This window comes from Fusarium sambucinum, chromosome I (genome assembly GCF_050947815.1).
Source record: "Fusarium sambucinum isolate potato_lamoka chromosome I, whole genome shotgun sequence".
Classification (NCBI taxonomy): domain Eukaryota; kingdom Fungi; phylum Ascomycota; class Sordariomycetes; order Hypocreales; family Nectriaceae; genus Fusarium; species Fusarium sambucinum.
The window spans coordinates 986435-1002078 of NC_139294.1; the positions used below are offsets into that span (position 1 = coordinate 986435).

At 47.2% G+C, this 15644-nt stretch overlaps 6 protein-coding genes across 6 annotated transcripts; 3 read left to right on the forward strand and 3 right to left on the reverse strand.

The window, feature by feature from the left end:
* Positions 1-1163: 1163 nt before the first annotated feature.
* On the reverse strand, positions 1164-2558 carry FSST1_003065 (WD40-repeat-containing domain protein; the record flags this gene model as incomplete). Its single annotated transcript, XM_083229111.1, has 2 exons — positions 1164-2114; positions 2205-2558. The coding sequence occupies 2 exons, from the start codon at positions 2556-2558 to the stop codon at positions 1164-1166; spliced, it is 1305 nt and encodes a 434-aa protein (XP_083086495.1).
* A 3146-nt stretch (positions 2559-5704) lies between these two features.
* FSST1_003066 (uncharacterized protein) lies at positions 5705-7687 on the forward strand (the record flags this gene model as incomplete). Its single annotated transcript, XM_083229112.1, has 1 exon — positions 5705-7687. One exon carries the CDS (start codon positions 5705-5707, stop codon positions 7685-7687), a length of 1983 nt encoding a protein of 660 aa, XP_083086496.1.
* A 643-nt stretch (positions 7688-8330) lies between these two features.
* On the reverse strand, positions 8331-10098 carry FSST1_003067 (glycosyltransferase domain-containing protein; the record flags this gene model as incomplete). The annotated part of the gene is made up of 2 exons (XM_083229113.1): positions 8331-9884; positions 9934-10098. 2 exons carry the CDS (start codon positions 10096-10098, stop codon positions 8331-8333), a joined length of 1719 nt encoding a protein of 572 aa, XP_083086497.1.
* A 642-nt stretch (positions 10099-10740) lies between these two features.
* Positions 10741-12013, forward strand: FSST1_003068 (batten's disease protein Cln3; the record flags this gene model as incomplete). The annotated part of the gene is made up of 2 exons (XM_083229114.1): positions 10741-10810; positions 10863-12013. 2 exons carry the CDS (start codon positions 10741-10743, stop codon positions 12011-12013), a joined length of 1221 nt encoding a protein of 406 aa, XP_083086498.1.
* Positions 12014-12439: 426 nt separating this feature from the next.
* FSST1_003069 (Zn(II)2Cys6 transcription factor domain-containing protein) lies at positions 12440-13688 on the forward strand (the record flags this gene model as incomplete). Its single annotated transcript, XM_083229116.1, has 2 exons — positions 12440-12502; positions 12564-13688. 2 exons carry the CDS (start codon positions 12440-12442, stop codon positions 13686-13688), a joined length of 1188 nt encoding a protein of 395 aa, XP_083086499.1.
* A 269-nt stretch (positions 13689-13957) lies between these two features.
* FSST1_003070 (nicotinate phosphoribosyltransferase) lies at positions 13958-15439 on the reverse strand (the record flags this gene model as incomplete). Its single annotated transcript, XM_083229117.1, has 3 exons — positions 13958-14078; positions 14130-15192; positions 15244-15439. 3 exons carry the CDS (start codon positions 15437-15439, stop codon positions 13958-13960), a joined length of 1380 nt encoding a protein of 459 aa, XP_083086500.1.
* Between the last annotated feature and the right edge of the window lie 205 nt (positions 15440-15644).

The following is a 15644-nucleotide window of genomic DNA, read 5'->3' on the forward strand; positions in this document are numbered from 1 at the left end:
CAAGTCAAAAGGGGAAGGACTGCGATACTCATTCTTCTGTTGATTAACCTTCAGTGGATCCCCCAAAGGTGCTAGAAACCTAACCATCAACTCTGGACTTGCTTGATCTCACTTACACCAAGATCCCTACCCAGCTGATACTGCAACTCCTTCCAACAAGACTAAACTACATAGTAACATCATATCATGCGATTTTGCATCTAGAAACTCATTTGCTGCACCAACTTTCATCTCCCTTACATGTATGTAGTGCCAACGCCACTTGTCTCTGATGCTAGAAGCAACTCCTCACAGAGGCACCTTGCTCCCCCAGCCATTGATGTGATGAAAGCAAAAAAGGTTCAGCTAGAATCCAAGTATCTAGAACAAAATTACAGACTAGAACCTTTTCTTTTGCGCGTGTTGTCTCGGGCTAAGAAGCCGTTCTTTCGACCGCGCTGTCCACCGTTGTGGCGGTCGGAACGGAGACGAGAACCGTATGCAAGGGAAGACAATCTAAGCAATGAATGTCACTTACTATTCTAGTTGCAGATGAATGGAAGGCCTTAAATTTACAACAAGACTTTGATCAATCAGAAAACCCCAAAATGTTGTAGGCTTTCCCCAGCAAAAGAGGCTGATGCATGTCCCTCCGAATGCGGCCAAGGTGGTTTTGTATGTCGGATCGAGGCGACGATATAGTCCTGTTTAGTGACGAATGTTGCACTCGCAAAAGGGTTCCGGAACCCCTTGCATTGTGGAGCGTTCCCATGTCCCTTGCGTCAGTTCTGGAGATGCAGCCACACTTTGATGCACGAACTTTTCGATGAGATGCATGCAAGTTACTCCGGACCGGTCAGATGCAACTCCATGTGCGGTACGGATCAGGATGGTCATCCAATACATATTCTAGAAAATCTGAGTTGTGATACTTGTGTAACCTGTCGTACGATTTGACTATCGTCAGGATGGGTCAGGTTGGGAGAGAATGTGCAATGAACGAGGCCAGCTACATGCGTGGTACAACGTGTTATGGGAGGCCATTGAGCGTTGAGGCTGAGAAAAAAGGAACGGGTAGCAACATGAACCATTCCGAAACGAGGGACTATGCGTATGTGCTCTAAGAGATTACATTAGGATGTTTTGTGGATAGAATTTCTATGAGGTGCGCTTGCGGCAGACGTTTAACTAGTTTGCTTTTGGAGTAGATTGCAGCTGTCAATGATTGCACGGAATTGGGCATCCTGTTTCGCCAGCTCGTCGTCTCGTTGATCGTCTGAAGAAGTCGCCATGGATGAAATTGCTGTCTCGAGTGATTGTGATGGAATCCCATTGGTTTCAAGCAGATGGTCGAATCTTGTCTTCTCTCCGAGATCTGTAGACAGCTGTGCTATAAAGTTGTATCGGCTTTGGTTCAGGTTCGGTTTCACGATGGTGACAGTCTTGGTTGGTTGCTCGATTGACAGTGGAGGTTTGAACCAGAGGTTGGTGACCGAGGCATTTAGATTGGCGACTTCGGTAGGATGGGCGTTCTCAGCCAGAGTCCATCGCATGATCTTGCCCTTGGTGTGTCCAGACAATATTGAAGTACCGTCGTTTGTCAGGGCAATACACGATGGTTGTCCAAGTTCCGGATCCGAGACAGCAAGCGGGGTGTTGATCTGCACGACAATGGAAGGTTGCTCAGTGCTGCGGGAACCAAGCAACGGCTTGTCTCCACCGAACAGTTCAACAAGGTAGACAGCACCATCTTCGGACGACACAAAGAGTGCTCTGGCACTTGGATCAAGACGAGCGCAGAGAGGAGTTGCAGGGAACAGTACCGTACGGAGGAGCTGGCCTGTCTGATAGTTCCAGACGATGCATGTTTTGTCTTTACTGGCAGACACACAGATGCCAGTTTCCGAATTGGTACCAGGACTGACACTTAGACTTGTGATGGCACCGCGGTGATTGGAGAGTGTCAGATCGGGCTCCTGTTCAACCTTTGCGTCGAGCTCCAGAAGACGGGATAATGACCAGACGTTGATGTTGGAGTCATCAGACCCGGAAAGAATGTGATATGGCGTTACGGCCAAGCATGAGACGGCCTGAACGTGACAAGGCGGCGTGGATACTTGTCGTCCGGTGCAAGTCTGAATCACTGGTCAGTATTGATATACGATGATTTCATGATGTGCACAACATGGAACGGTGGAGTAATGAAGGGGCTGAGACGAACTAACCTCCCAAAGAAATAGCCTACCCTCGGTAGATCCAACCACCAAGACTTGACCAACAATAGCCAAGCAGCGGATCCTTTCTGGAAAGGGTACGAGAGCACAGGGAGAAACGGCAGAGTTGGAGTTGTCTGGTGGAATTGCGTAGACGTGAACATGGGCCTTTTGGTCTTGGGCAGTAAAAATGTGAGTCTGACTGACGGCTAGACCGTTGACAGGGGTTGAACTCTTCTTGAAAGTTGACTTGATGGTGTGAGATGGTGTGAGGGAGTGAGAATACAAGCCGACATCTTTGGAGACAGCAGTATTCGGGGCCAGAGGAGGCCCAGAAATGGTCGAGATGAACTTTTGCGATAACATTGCTTGAGACAAATGATCCGTATGTCCGTACAAGGCTGAAGATGAGAAAAAGCCTGTTACTCCGAGGTAAGGAATGTTTGTTGGTTCAGTTGCCGGTAGTATGGATGCGGGAGGTACACAGACACAGACAACCGAGGAGCCGGAATTGTTCAAAGCAAAGACGGATGTAGTGCAGTTGGCTCTACAACGGCTTCGTGTCCGTCTCCCAAGAGGAAATTAGAGGTGCGTGCTGGAGAAAGAAGCAAACAAACCGGGAGAATGGATCCGTTGGTGGTGGTGTAAACTTGTGCTGGGACTTATAGGCTTGGTGTTGTTAAATTGGCCAATAAGAGAATGGTTTGAAGTTTTTCCAGCGAAAAGGGTCCAGGCTTTTGGCAGTATTTTGATGAGCCAAGACCAAGATGATGTGAAACGAAACAAAGCGTCTGATGAAGGATTCCTTTTTAGTGCGTGTTTGTTGGAAAAGGGTGCCTTGCTTTAGTTGCAGAAGGGACTTTTTTTTTCTTTGTCCTTGTTTGCTGCTAACTAAATTATGCACGAGCTTTGACGTTCGTGAAGTTTTGCTTACTTTTTTCTTTTTCTTTTCTGCTAGACTTACGCCAGATTCAGTTGCTCACCGCCCGAGGCTGACTTAGTAACCCGCAGGGGTGCTTTACAGTGTAAAAGTCTGTTATAGGTGGAAGATGATCAAGATTGACACTGTATTATTTGGCGGGTCTTAGATCGTGAGCTTCTGAATTAGAGGGAGGAAGCTAGGATCTATTCCCCCAAGCCTTCCCGTGTCGCTTTGATTGTCTAACCTTATCGTAATATTAGCTGCTGCGATCAGATGAAGCATTGGTAAAGTGCTAAATTAATTGCTTGGTATTCCCGATCCCCAGCGTTGTTTCCGAAGCAAATGCAATATTCAGATCGAAAATCATATGGAAGAGAGGAGAAGGAACACCTGCTGCAATGCACTCCACCAAATAATGCCCGTAATCCAGCAGGCATGGAGCTGTCCCTAGGTTCCATACCTTAGTAGATATGCCTCTGTAACCTGGAATTAGGTGCATAGGCAGGTGCAGAGTCCTTGCATGAGCGTATTTAGAAATGCATTGCTTTTTCATCTCTTGCATCATCCTTTTTCTATCCTTGTCATCCCTTACCTTACTCCATATCAATTGACTTTGAAATGATGTCTTGCCTGTTGCTTCTTGCTGCATCTTTTCTTGTTCTTTGATCTTTACATCGCAATTCGTCACTCTAGGGACGTCTCGTCACATACCAGAGCCACCCACAAAAGCAGCTAACGATCAACAGCAGGGCTAGTTACTTAAGCGGTTCTAGGACTTGCCTGTCATCGCCATCTGACAGTAGTGACAGATCGACTGTTGAGCCGCTATATCGCTTCGCTTTCGCTTCGCTTGACCTCATCATGAAAACACATGGCCTTAGCTTGGACTGACAAGTGATATCACTTCAGCCCATCTCGTCACTTTCTGCTCTCTTTCTGCAGATACGACACAGATACAGTTAATGATGGCCATGTGGAAACCGATAAGCGTAACGCTCACACGCATACCGACCCAGTTATGATCCCCCTTACATGACAGATCCCAGGGGGGCCCTACCTTGTCAAGACGGACTTCTAGAGTCACCGCATTTGCGAATGGTTCCGATCCCCTGACAACGTTCAACATTGACCATTACATGCATTGTTGTCTCCCTGCTTACCCCCGCTGCGATTACCAATAACCTGCGGCTAGATCTGGTTTGTCGGCATTATCATTCAAGCCTGGACTTATCGCTCAGATCAGAGTTCGGAATGCATGCCAGTCTTTCGTTTCAGCCACAGAGCGAGAACCAACGCGAATATCAAGCTAATTTGGGCAAGATGTTCACTCTTCCTGATCGCGTCCGGTGGCACTTTGAGATCAGACGCACAAACTACTGAATTCTACTATTCCCGTATCGTCGGTCCGCCAACTGGCACACCTCTTGGATCCCAGTGACGCAGAGTTGGTAATCTGTTGGCGTTGACAAGCTCAGCCATCACAAGACTCTACACCCTTGTTGACACAGACTTGGTACAGGGCAACACTGGATGACGCTTATCCGAGCGCGGAAGTCTTTTCAGTCGCCTTTCTTGACCTGCCCTCGGCAGTCCACTCTATTATTGTTGGGCTTTCTCAGCTCGTCCTGGCCAAGTACTGTTCTCGGATGGCCGTTCGCAGCACTTACCTGCTTAAGATTTTTGTGAAAGCCATGAGCATATTCATGCTCACATTATCTCAAGCGGAAACCTGTCACGACAGCACCCAGCGTCCCGAGATGGGAGCTCACAGTCACTGTGCTTGAGTGTGCAACCAACCTGATGCCCTTTTTGCTCTCCCTTGCACATCCTGTCCTGGTTCTCTTTAATTGGGACAAGGATCAGCAGTGTTTAAACCTTTGGTCAAGATCCACTAGAGCTGCATCGATGCTTGGTGGTACAGAACAGGACAATTGACCCCCGTTCTGTTGTTTTGCTTTTTCACGGCGCAACCATCTCTCCCGCCAACGCCACTCGCCTTCCCACCTCATTCCTTTCGTCAGGGCGCGGCCGTTAGTTACATTCATCTCGTTCGGGACCGTAGCCATAGTCATGGCTATCCAAGCCAGAGTATCACGACCCTAGTTACCTGGGTTCTGCCATGTGCAACAGCCCCAACTCTCAACGCGACTTGTCTATTGCAGCCCAGTTCCTTGTTTTCACCCATGGATCTTACTTGATCTTGGTGCACAGTACGTACTCAGAGGTGGTCTGAACGATGCGATCTACTGTAAGAACATAACAAGCCATCTTCCTCCCTCCGATTGTTTTGTCTCACCCTGCATGCCCACTCTTATATCCACTATTCCCTACTGGCTTGCGATTAAGTTCCAGTCCAAGTCAAATCATATAAGTGTTGCTGTGCCCTTTAAGACCGTTGCTCCAGATGCCAGAGCAGTGAATCACGGTAACAATTGTGTCTCTGGTTGGGTTTGTGAACACTGGGCTTGATTTTTCTTTCGTGTTTGCACTTGCCCTGGTCTACTTATACGGACAAGACCTCATCTCCCTTGAGGATTCGCGCCTACCTGCGACACCTTATACCCTTTCGAAAGGACAATCGGCTTTTAGCATGACGGGATTGCTGCCTCTTGCATTACCAGCTTCACGCCCAGACACACCTCCTGTGCTTTTTGACAACGACGTTTTCGAAGATATGATGGATTGCTTTCCAGAGATGTTGGCGAGAGACTTGGAGAGATCGAAACCGCTCTTTGAATCCAAGAATATGACTGCCGGTATGCCATGTGGACCTGTCTGGTTCGCAGAGAATCATGTCAGCAACCGAAGTCCATCATCCCCGAGTCGAATTCCTGCTTCTCCTTATCAATCGGGGTCTGTACTCGTGCAGAACTTGGGATCGATAGAAGAACGAAGGTCAATGGTCTCATTTCTTGAACATCGAGGACAAAGCATCGACGAAGTAGAATCAGATGAGGAATCCGTTTCATCGGCACAGTCCTTAGCAGGCATCCCTATCCCTTCTGTTAAGTTGCGCGAACACTCTATAGCCACGACAGCAACATCTCTTACCTCAGCAAGCGGCAATCCGCCATCCCCAAAAAGCCTATCACCCACCGAGCGAGGACACGAGTACAGCTGGATTGACGCTGATTCCGAAATTGATGAAGATGAGGCCAAATCCGTGATGCGAGACCAATTCGCCACACCGAAAGGGATGGCTGCTCTATCACCACGACCACCGACGCCAACCAACATGGAGTCAACATTTGACATCACAATCATGATGAAGGCTCCACAACCTCGTCTACACAGAGCATGTTCATACGCCGACGAGTCGCCAAAGAGCTCGAAAAAGCACAGAAGGCAAATCTCATCCAAATCTCTGGACGCGCCAGTCATCCCTCCTAGAGTCGCATCTCTTTCAAGTGCGACAGAGTCAACACATACGACACCAAGACTTAGGACACCCGTGTATGATTCGCGGATAAGTCCCGACCGTCATGGTTACACGAAAAAGTCATTCACCCCTACCCACCGCTTTCGTGAAGATACAGACAACAGCACAATCCTCTTAAAATCAGACTTTGGATCTATTGAGTTGGAAATTGAGGACGAAGACAGATACATGGATCATTATCCACCTCCTCCACCATTGTCCCGACCCGATACAGTTTACATCGAACAAACACCACCGCCTTCTCCATTACCTACTGTTGAATCTTGGCTCAATGATTCGAATCCTCCCTGCATGCCTCATATACCTGTCGACGATTTGGTCAAGGCCGTGCCCCTTCCTCCCGATGTTATTGAGACGCTCAGAGTTTCAATCGCATGCTTCCCTGAGACAATGTTGCTGTCCTCGAGTTTGACCACAGAAACAATCCGGTCATACTCCAAAAAAGTCAGAAGTCCTTCGGTTGATAGCTGGGTTGATCCAGCATCCGACTCATCGTCCCTGCACCCCCGAAAGTCGATCTGGAAGAAGGTTGTTTCACATGGTCGTGACTCAAGTTCCACTAGACGCCACCGATTGCACTCGTATGACAGCAACACTTCATCGGCTTCCGTCGCGCCCCCAGTCCCTTGGGCTTCTTTGCGACATGTTTTCCCTGGTTGCTCAGAATACATCTGCGATGCTTTGTATGCTCACATCGTCGCCTACAACTATGTATCACGAGTCCCCCGCAACCAACCTGCAGGAAATCGGGCATCAACCTCAGACTCAAAGCAGGGCGATAATATTCCAAAGAAAGCTGCCTCACTTCTTGGCCTTAGCTCAATGCAAACCACCCCTACACCCAATGTCGGCCGATTCGCTAGGAAGTTTAGCTCTCCTCTTACAGCTATTGGCTTGGGCAGAGAGGAGTCATCGACTGTGACCAATAACGACAATGCGACACGAAATATCGAGTCAGGGCTACTTCGCTGTATCTCTCGACTTGTCGGTACTGCCAAGATGATTACAGAGAATGGTACTACGGAAGAGAGAATTATGGATACCGAGCCACATGCGGTAGACATGATGTTTGTACGAAGCCTATGTGAGATAGTGAGGTTGTGCGAGGAAGTATCAAGTCCCCAGATGAACTAAGCTATCATGCTAGTATGGGACTTTTGGACTTTGAGTTTGTTCTGTATTTTAAAAGCGTACTGGGATCAGGTTTGGTGGCCATATACCCTGATTGACAGGTTGGGGCTTTTCCTTGACCTTTGATGAAGTCGATAATAGACATACCACATCACTTTCTTGCCTCCATCATTCACTGTGTGACGTATTAATTATTCCATCGCCTCCACCAACATGACCCAGCAAACCTCAACGTTGCCCCGAGTCCATGGATCCGTCTCTCCCAACCCCAAGGTATCAGAATAACAAAGAATGGCTCTTGTTTAAAGTTCCCCGCGCGGCTAAGAAAGACCCCTGATCTACAATCGTGAGTTTATCCTAAACTTGTATTCATTTGAAGCGATGGCGTCTAAGTCTGATCGGCGACTTTGGCTCCCGCCCGCAACTAGTACCATCACGGATGTGTTTGCGAAAAGGCGTCTTTGTTTTATCCTTAAAAGGAAAGGGAAATGGTCATTTCATATAGGGCTGCTTACACCTGATCTCATTGATTTGTAATACTGCGTACCCATGCCAAGAGGGCTGATACACCTCATGATTCAATGCCATGAACCTAAACAAGAAGGATTCTTATTGTCGATAAGGCTTAATTTTATGTTGCTATTTCTTATCCTCGTGTTATTTCCAGTGGGCCTTTTCCATCTTTGAATAGCTCCTCATGCCAAGGGACCCCGTGTCCTGGCTTCTGGCACAAGGCATCCCAATCCACAGTCGCAAAGTTTGGCTCCAAGGGGCTAAATACGCGCGCTTTCTTAGACTCTTTGTCTTCCTTGGGTGCGGCGTATATGATTTTGCCTCCGTCGATTTCTGCGATCGGTGATGAGGCTGAGGGCTGAAGACGCTGCGTGATGAGATGTCGTAGTTGGGTGTGATACCACATTTTATCCCACCAGTTTTTTAGTCTGGAACTCTTCAGCCCGTCGATGTAAGCGTTGTGGTGGATTGCTATGGGTGTAGTGCCGAAGAAAAAGTCTGTGTACAGAGGGATGGAACCCCAGTTTGTAGAAGACAAGATATTGTCTTTGATGTTGCCTATCTCGGGAGGTATACCGTTTGTCCGAATGGGACCTGGGACACCTGCTTTTTTGGACTCTTCGATAATATTAGTCTTGTTGAGAAGATGTACGAAGTAGCCGTCTTCTTCAGAGGAACAGGTTGGTGGTGCTGTGGTGAAGTTGTAGTCCAAGCTAATGCCGAATTCGAAGCGTTGGCCGAGAAGTGCTGCGTCGGCAATCTTGCGGACGTCGTGGAAGAGTGTATCTCTGTTGTCGATAGATATTGAGCCATTCCATGATGATCCAAGTTGTCTCGTCCACTCGCGCCAGATTTCTTGGTCGCCGATGACTTCTCCAATAAGAGCCTGGTCACTCCAAAGTTGTCGACCCTTCATAGCCACAGCGTCAATCTTTTCTTTGGATCTTTGCAGCACGTCTCGTAAACTACCCATGGATCCCATGATGAGTCCACTGTTGACACATCTTGGGCGGACTTTCTTGTATTTGCGCGCTGGATCAAAAGACCAGGGAACCTCGTCAGTGCCATCTCCATACATGTCTTTCGGCATAGGAGAATCAGGCCAATGCTCATATTGAGGATCAGAACCAGAGTAAGCATCGGGAAAGCAGTCTTTTGCTGTAGTGATGATTATGTCTTGTCGAGGTGATAGTATAGGAAAGTCAGCGCTAATGTTGAGGTTTGTCCATTGCTTTTGTACTCTGGTATCTGCTTCGCGATTGAGCTGATGATAACGCTCTAGCAAGACAGAAGGGGGGAGTTGGAACCACATATCATAGGCATCTACCAGTACTGCAATGTCGTCGTCGCTTACGTCGTCATTGTCAGTTTGGTCGAGAAGTACTTGGATGGCTGCTAGTAGACTCTCGAGCTTGGCGATGTGACTACCTGCAAAATGCCATGAAGGTCGGTTGTATTCGCGCTTCCAATTAAGGAGGATGGGCATGGGATAGCCCATTGCGACGGCAGACATTATAGTTTTGCAGAGGTTGATGTGCGGTGAGTCGGCGGGCATGAAGAGACGTAGACGGCGAGTCGAGCTTGGTTTAGAAGTCTTTTGAGAGATCGCGAGACTTGTTAGGTCTGCTTTGGAGAGAAATGATCCATGATTAGGGTTAGAAGATAAATGATTAAGTGGTTGATTAAACTAATGTATGTTAGTTAAGTAGATAGACAGATGTGTAGTTCTGAGTCACCAATCCTATAAAAGTGATCCATGAGATAAGTATGAATGTTGTAGTTATAATAACCCATTTGAAGTTCTTCACAGATCGAGGTACCAAAGATGATAGAACTGGTCTTGCTGATTGGGCAGATGGAAATGATGCATCTTCAGGATCTGCGCTGGGAACTCTTCTCATCCTGGAGTATGAAGTGTTTGATAGTGAAGAAGAGGAAGACATTTACAAGAACGACAGCAACATTTCAGAGAAGAGTTAGTCATGTTGAAGAGTAAATAAATTGAATTTGACCACATGATGAAGAATAATCGCCATCACCATCAACTAATTAATTTAGTTATCATGATTGATCTTCATACCTAGTTATAAGAGTATTGGACCATCAATCACATTAGGCTAGCGGCCGTTAATACGCTACAGCCAATCATTTAGCACCGTGGTCTAACAGAACAACCCCACGTGTAAATATATCGTGAGTTGACAGGTTATTCATCACTATCCAATACAGGACTTTACTTGAAGCTGGTGATGAATTGATTCGTAAAGAAGATGACTAGATAACAATTTTCGGGTATTTTTCATGTCATTTCGATCAACAAGTACCGAGGAAGTCACATGGGTACGGGTAAATTTGCCGAAAAAGATGGGCTGTGTCAAGAAATATCCACGGGCCATTTAACTAGACGTTCTAGAACTCGTATTGCTTACGTTTTCTTATAATAATAGCTTTCGTACCTTTTGTTTGAATCGCTTCTCCTTTACTTCTTTTTTCTCTTTCTTCGCTTCATTCTGGGCTGGAATTGAAGAGGGATGAAATACACCATGGATTCTTCTAAAGGTGTTAGACACTTGAGTGCCACGATGCAAACATATCTCGGTTTCACAGTCCTCGGTACGTGACTCGATCTCTCACCACTACTCACTAACAACTAACCAATTCCCAGGCCTTGTTAACGCAATTGTACCATTTGTTGTACATTCTGCAAACTACCTTATAATTCCTTATCCACGGTGGATAGTCATCCTCATTGAGACTCTCCCAGCTCTTTTCACAAAACTACTTCTACCTCACTTTATCCATAGAATTCCCTATTGGATGCGCCCTCTCAGCATAGGAGCAGTATGGATAATCATCGCCCTCATCACAAAATCAACACCACCAAATATCGCACCGCCAGTGAGAATATTCACTTCTGCGCTTGCTTCAGCATCCGCTGCAGCAATGGAGCTTTCTTTCCTAGGAATGCTGCGATACTACAACCGTCTTGGACTCGCAGGTTGGGGAGCAGGTGTTGGCGCAGGAGCAGTCTTTTGCGCTGTCTTGCCCTTTGTGCTAACCGTTTGGCTCGAGTCTTTTCTTCGCGATTTTATCGATTGCATTTATGTTCTCGTGGGTGCGATGCTCGTGGCATTCTTTGTTGTTCTTCCTGGGGCACCAGTCAACTATCCACATGCGCGACAGGAATTGGCCAAGGATGATATTGAGGATGCGTCGCCTTTACTCCAGGATCCTGTTCAACAACTCTCACGGCTATTGAGTACGAAAAATCGGATTCATCTTACCAAAAGCATAGTTCGGCCGTTTATGATACCCTTGTTTGGAGCATTTGTGGCACAGACTCTCGTATACCCTGGTCTTTCACGAGCCTTACCTCTTCCAGAGTCCTCGGCATCTTTCTTCTCGTATTTGACCACCTACGGCCTCTCTTTCCAATTAGGCAATTTTATCTCTCGGACACATGTTTTACTCTTCCGACCAGCCAATCTCAAAGCCTCTTCCACAATTCTTGGCGCAGCGACGCTCATTCTACTCGCAAACTCCATCTTTCTTGTCTCCTCGGCAGAAGTTATGATGGGGATACTAGCTTTCACGGCTGGTCTAGGTGGAGGTGCAGTCTACATGGTCGTTTTTGACAAAGTGCTTGAAGAAAAGACGCTCGATACTGGGATCAATCAGGAGTTTTGTCTTCAGGTTGTCGGAGTCGGTGAAACTGCTGGTCTTGTCGCTGGTGGAATAATGGGTACTATGCTTGAGAGTTTGATGTGTGGAGGAGCATTTACAACGACACAGCGATGGTGTCATACAAGTCAATGAGAAGCATTAGAGATGGGTTGTAGTTGGTTAGATACCAAAGCTTATGATTAGATGAATAGCAAGAATTGATCAAGCCATAACGTAGTAATGCCATGAACTGAACTCATATAGTCTTAACTACTGATATGCAAGATGAACTACTAAACTATTTAATAAGTCATAGTAAAGTCGTCTTGATCCCATGTTCTGGTTGATACTGTCCATGGCTAAACCTCATTCGTCAGTCTCATACTTATTTATATCCGCCAAGAACTAACCCGTAAGCACAGCCACAACACGCATTGCCTATTCCATACATCTCAATTGTTCATATCATTCTCAGAGCCATCTTGATCTCATTTGATCCCATATGGTCTTATAGAGATCTCATAGAACGGTAGTCACTATCGTCCAAGGTGTACTTGAATCCCCTTCCATATATCCAACATGATGAAACGAAAACCTCACAGCAAATCCCGTCACGGCTGTCGGAACTGCAAAAAGCGGCATGTAAAAGTACATCTCACAGTCCCTTCACACTTAACGCACGAACTCACATATACAAACTCAGTGTGATGAACAAGGCCCTCCTTGCACAAACTGTCTAGCCCGTAACCTAGAAGGCTGCTCCTATCTAACCGACCCCCCAACGCAACTCCCAGCAACAGAAACCCGACGAAGAATAGAGTTGGAACTCATGCACCGCTGGTCCTCGTCAACATACAAAAGCCTCGCCAGTATCCCAGAAGATGACCAGTGGCTCCAGGAGGATATGCCGCGCTGGGCTCTCAAGCATGAGTATCTCCTACAGGGCATGTTTGCTTTTTCTGCTCTAGAGATAGTTCTCTGTGGCGGCGCTGTCGTAGTAGAGGAAGACTATGAGATGTATTATGCTAAACTGGCCGTTGAGTACTACGATAAAGCAAGTCGTTCGTTTAGAGCGCAGCTGGAGAATGTTACGGCTGAGAATGCGCAAAAGGTGTTTATGTTTTCGTTTCTGGCTGTCTCTGTCAACATGGCTCTTGGACAGTGTACTGCCTTTGAAGAGGTTTACGAGGGTGTGCTTGACCGCTTGGTGACGTTGTGGGAGCTACTCATGGGCAATGCTTCTATCGCCGATCAACATTTTGATGCTCTCATTTCAGGCGCTTTGTCGAGGTCTACAGAGGCGGTGATGATAAGGACACAGCTACAAACCGAAATACCTACATCCTTACGCAAAGAGACAGAAGATGCATTAGAGCGACTAGCAATCATTGTCAACAAAGCCTGTGAAACATCACCCAACCCCGAAAATGCCGATCAATCAGAGATCAATGTACGCATTCAGTCTTACCGCGCCAGCCTCACTGCTATACAAACATGTTTTGTCGAAGACTCCAAAGAAATCTACAAGGGCGTAGCCATAGGCTTTCCCGCTCTTGCAGGGAGAGACTTTGGACTAGCGCTTAAGAGTTCGGATCCTGTGACTTTGCTGATAACCATGTACTGGGGTGTGCAGCTTAATACTTTGGGCAAGCTGGCTTGGTGGGTTGGCACGTTTGGTAAGAAGATGGTAGATGAGGTATCGGAGATATTGTGGGAACCTGAGCCAGGTCATCATATCATGAGTTTACCGGAGTGGAGAGATAGTATATCCTGGGCGAGGACGGAGGTTGGCTTGACGCCTTTGGTCGAGACTCCGTCAAGATCATGATTGTCTGACGTGATGTATTAGTATCTGAAGTCGCCACTTAGTTGTCCGTTTTGACGGATATGTATACCCTCTCAATTCAATGCATTTTTCGTCGTTCGTTGGATAATTGGCTTTAAAACTCGCGAGGATCACAAAAGAGTTCCTATGAATTGTGCATCTCTGGGTGGCGTTGTTTAACTTATCTTATTGTTCATGATGACCGAGAGTATCCTGAAATAACTCAGTCATAGGCGATTGACGCCCTGGTATCTTGGTCTATTTGTTTTCCTTTACGCCTTGCCCCATCGCGAGGTTTCGTCGCCCTCCTTCCACTCACGCTCAACATATCCAAGCTCTTTCTTGACCATCTCAACGGTCTCCTTATCACCAGTGTTTTTTCCAGCATTGTCGCTATTTTGTTTTAGTTCATGCTTTCGCCACTCCTAATCACATATTACTCACCTAATCTTAACAGCTGGGCGGCCCGCCGCCGAGCTGATCTTGATAACAATGTTCAAAGGTACTGACTTCTTGCCAGTCTTGGTGTTTGTAAAGTCGTTGGTAAGGTATGTTCCAACACCGAATGTGGGTTGGAAACCAAGGTCGTCGGCAATCTTCTTGTACTCCAAGCATCTTTCGATGTTGAGGGAGTCAGAGAAGACGATGACCTTCTTGTCTGCGATACCCTGCTTGTCGTAAAACTCTCGCATCCACTTGGTGTACTCAGCAGGATCACCGGAATCTTGTCGAATTCCAGTAAAGGCTTCGGCATATGTCTTCATGCTTCCGTCGGCCTTCTTAAAAGTCTCTGCTGGGAATCCACCTTCAATGGTTTGCACGGTCTGTGTAAAGGCGCGAAGGAACTCCTGGGTTCCGAAAGTATCGGTCAAAGCGATAGCGAGCTTGGTTCCAAAGCAGGCAACCCAGTGTCGTAGAGCAACTTCGGTGGCTTGCTTGTAGTCGCCAATGATAGCAGCAACACCCATAAACCACTCGTGAGCGACTGTTCCAACGGGGGGAATGTTGAAGCGCATAGCAAGGTGAACGTTACTGGTTCCAGAAAGCTTGCCAGGGAATCCCTTCTTTTCAGCTTCCTTGGAGGCCTGGACAAGACCTCTAAAGACGAGAGCCTGGGTGTGGTAGTCGCGACGTCGTCGTGTGCCGAACTCAGATGTGACACATCCTGCCTCGAGCAATTGGAGTCCCTTGTCAAACGCCTGCTTCTCTTGGCCCTCATAGTTCCAATCAGTATCCATAAACTTGAAGTATGCCTCCGAGGTCAATGCCAGCATGGGGATTTCGTAAAGAATCGTGTCGACCCAAGTTCCCTTGATCTGAATGTCGACATCGCCAACGGTTGAGTCGTCTCCATTGTCTTCGCCGACGGGAGTGAAGGTCGCAACAACTTGCTCTCGGGGGCTTAAGCGGAACTCCTTGAGGAAGTTGAGGTAGTCTTCAGAGAGGTAATCGCAGTGTTTCTTTAGGAACAGGTATTCGTCGGTGGAAAGTGAGATATTTCCGAGCTCTGAAATCAAGGTGAGTCATAGGATAGTTCCGCCAAAGCCTGGTAACATACTTCCAATCTGCTCCTCAAGCCACTTGAAGGCGGTTCGTGACAGCTTCTTATCAGGGGTTCGGTTGGTGTAGGCGTATGTTACTGGCACATCCTTGTAGAACTTGAAGACCGCGCATTGCATGGTCAACTTGTAAAGGTCGGTGTCGAGGAAGGAGATGACGCCCTCGGGGTAGGGCGAAGAGCTGTTGAAAACCATGACTGCGGTTACTGGGTTCGAGAATTCGTAGATATGTATGTCGTATCAGAGGCAGTGCCAGGCAAGGATTCAGCTTTATAGTTTGGGGTCGCGGGGACTTGGAGAGCTGAGTTCGGAGATGCGGAGACGACGTCAAGGATATCGTGAAAGATGCGGCGTGAATTGTCAAGAATGATTTTCCTGAAAAGATAGAACCACAAATTGT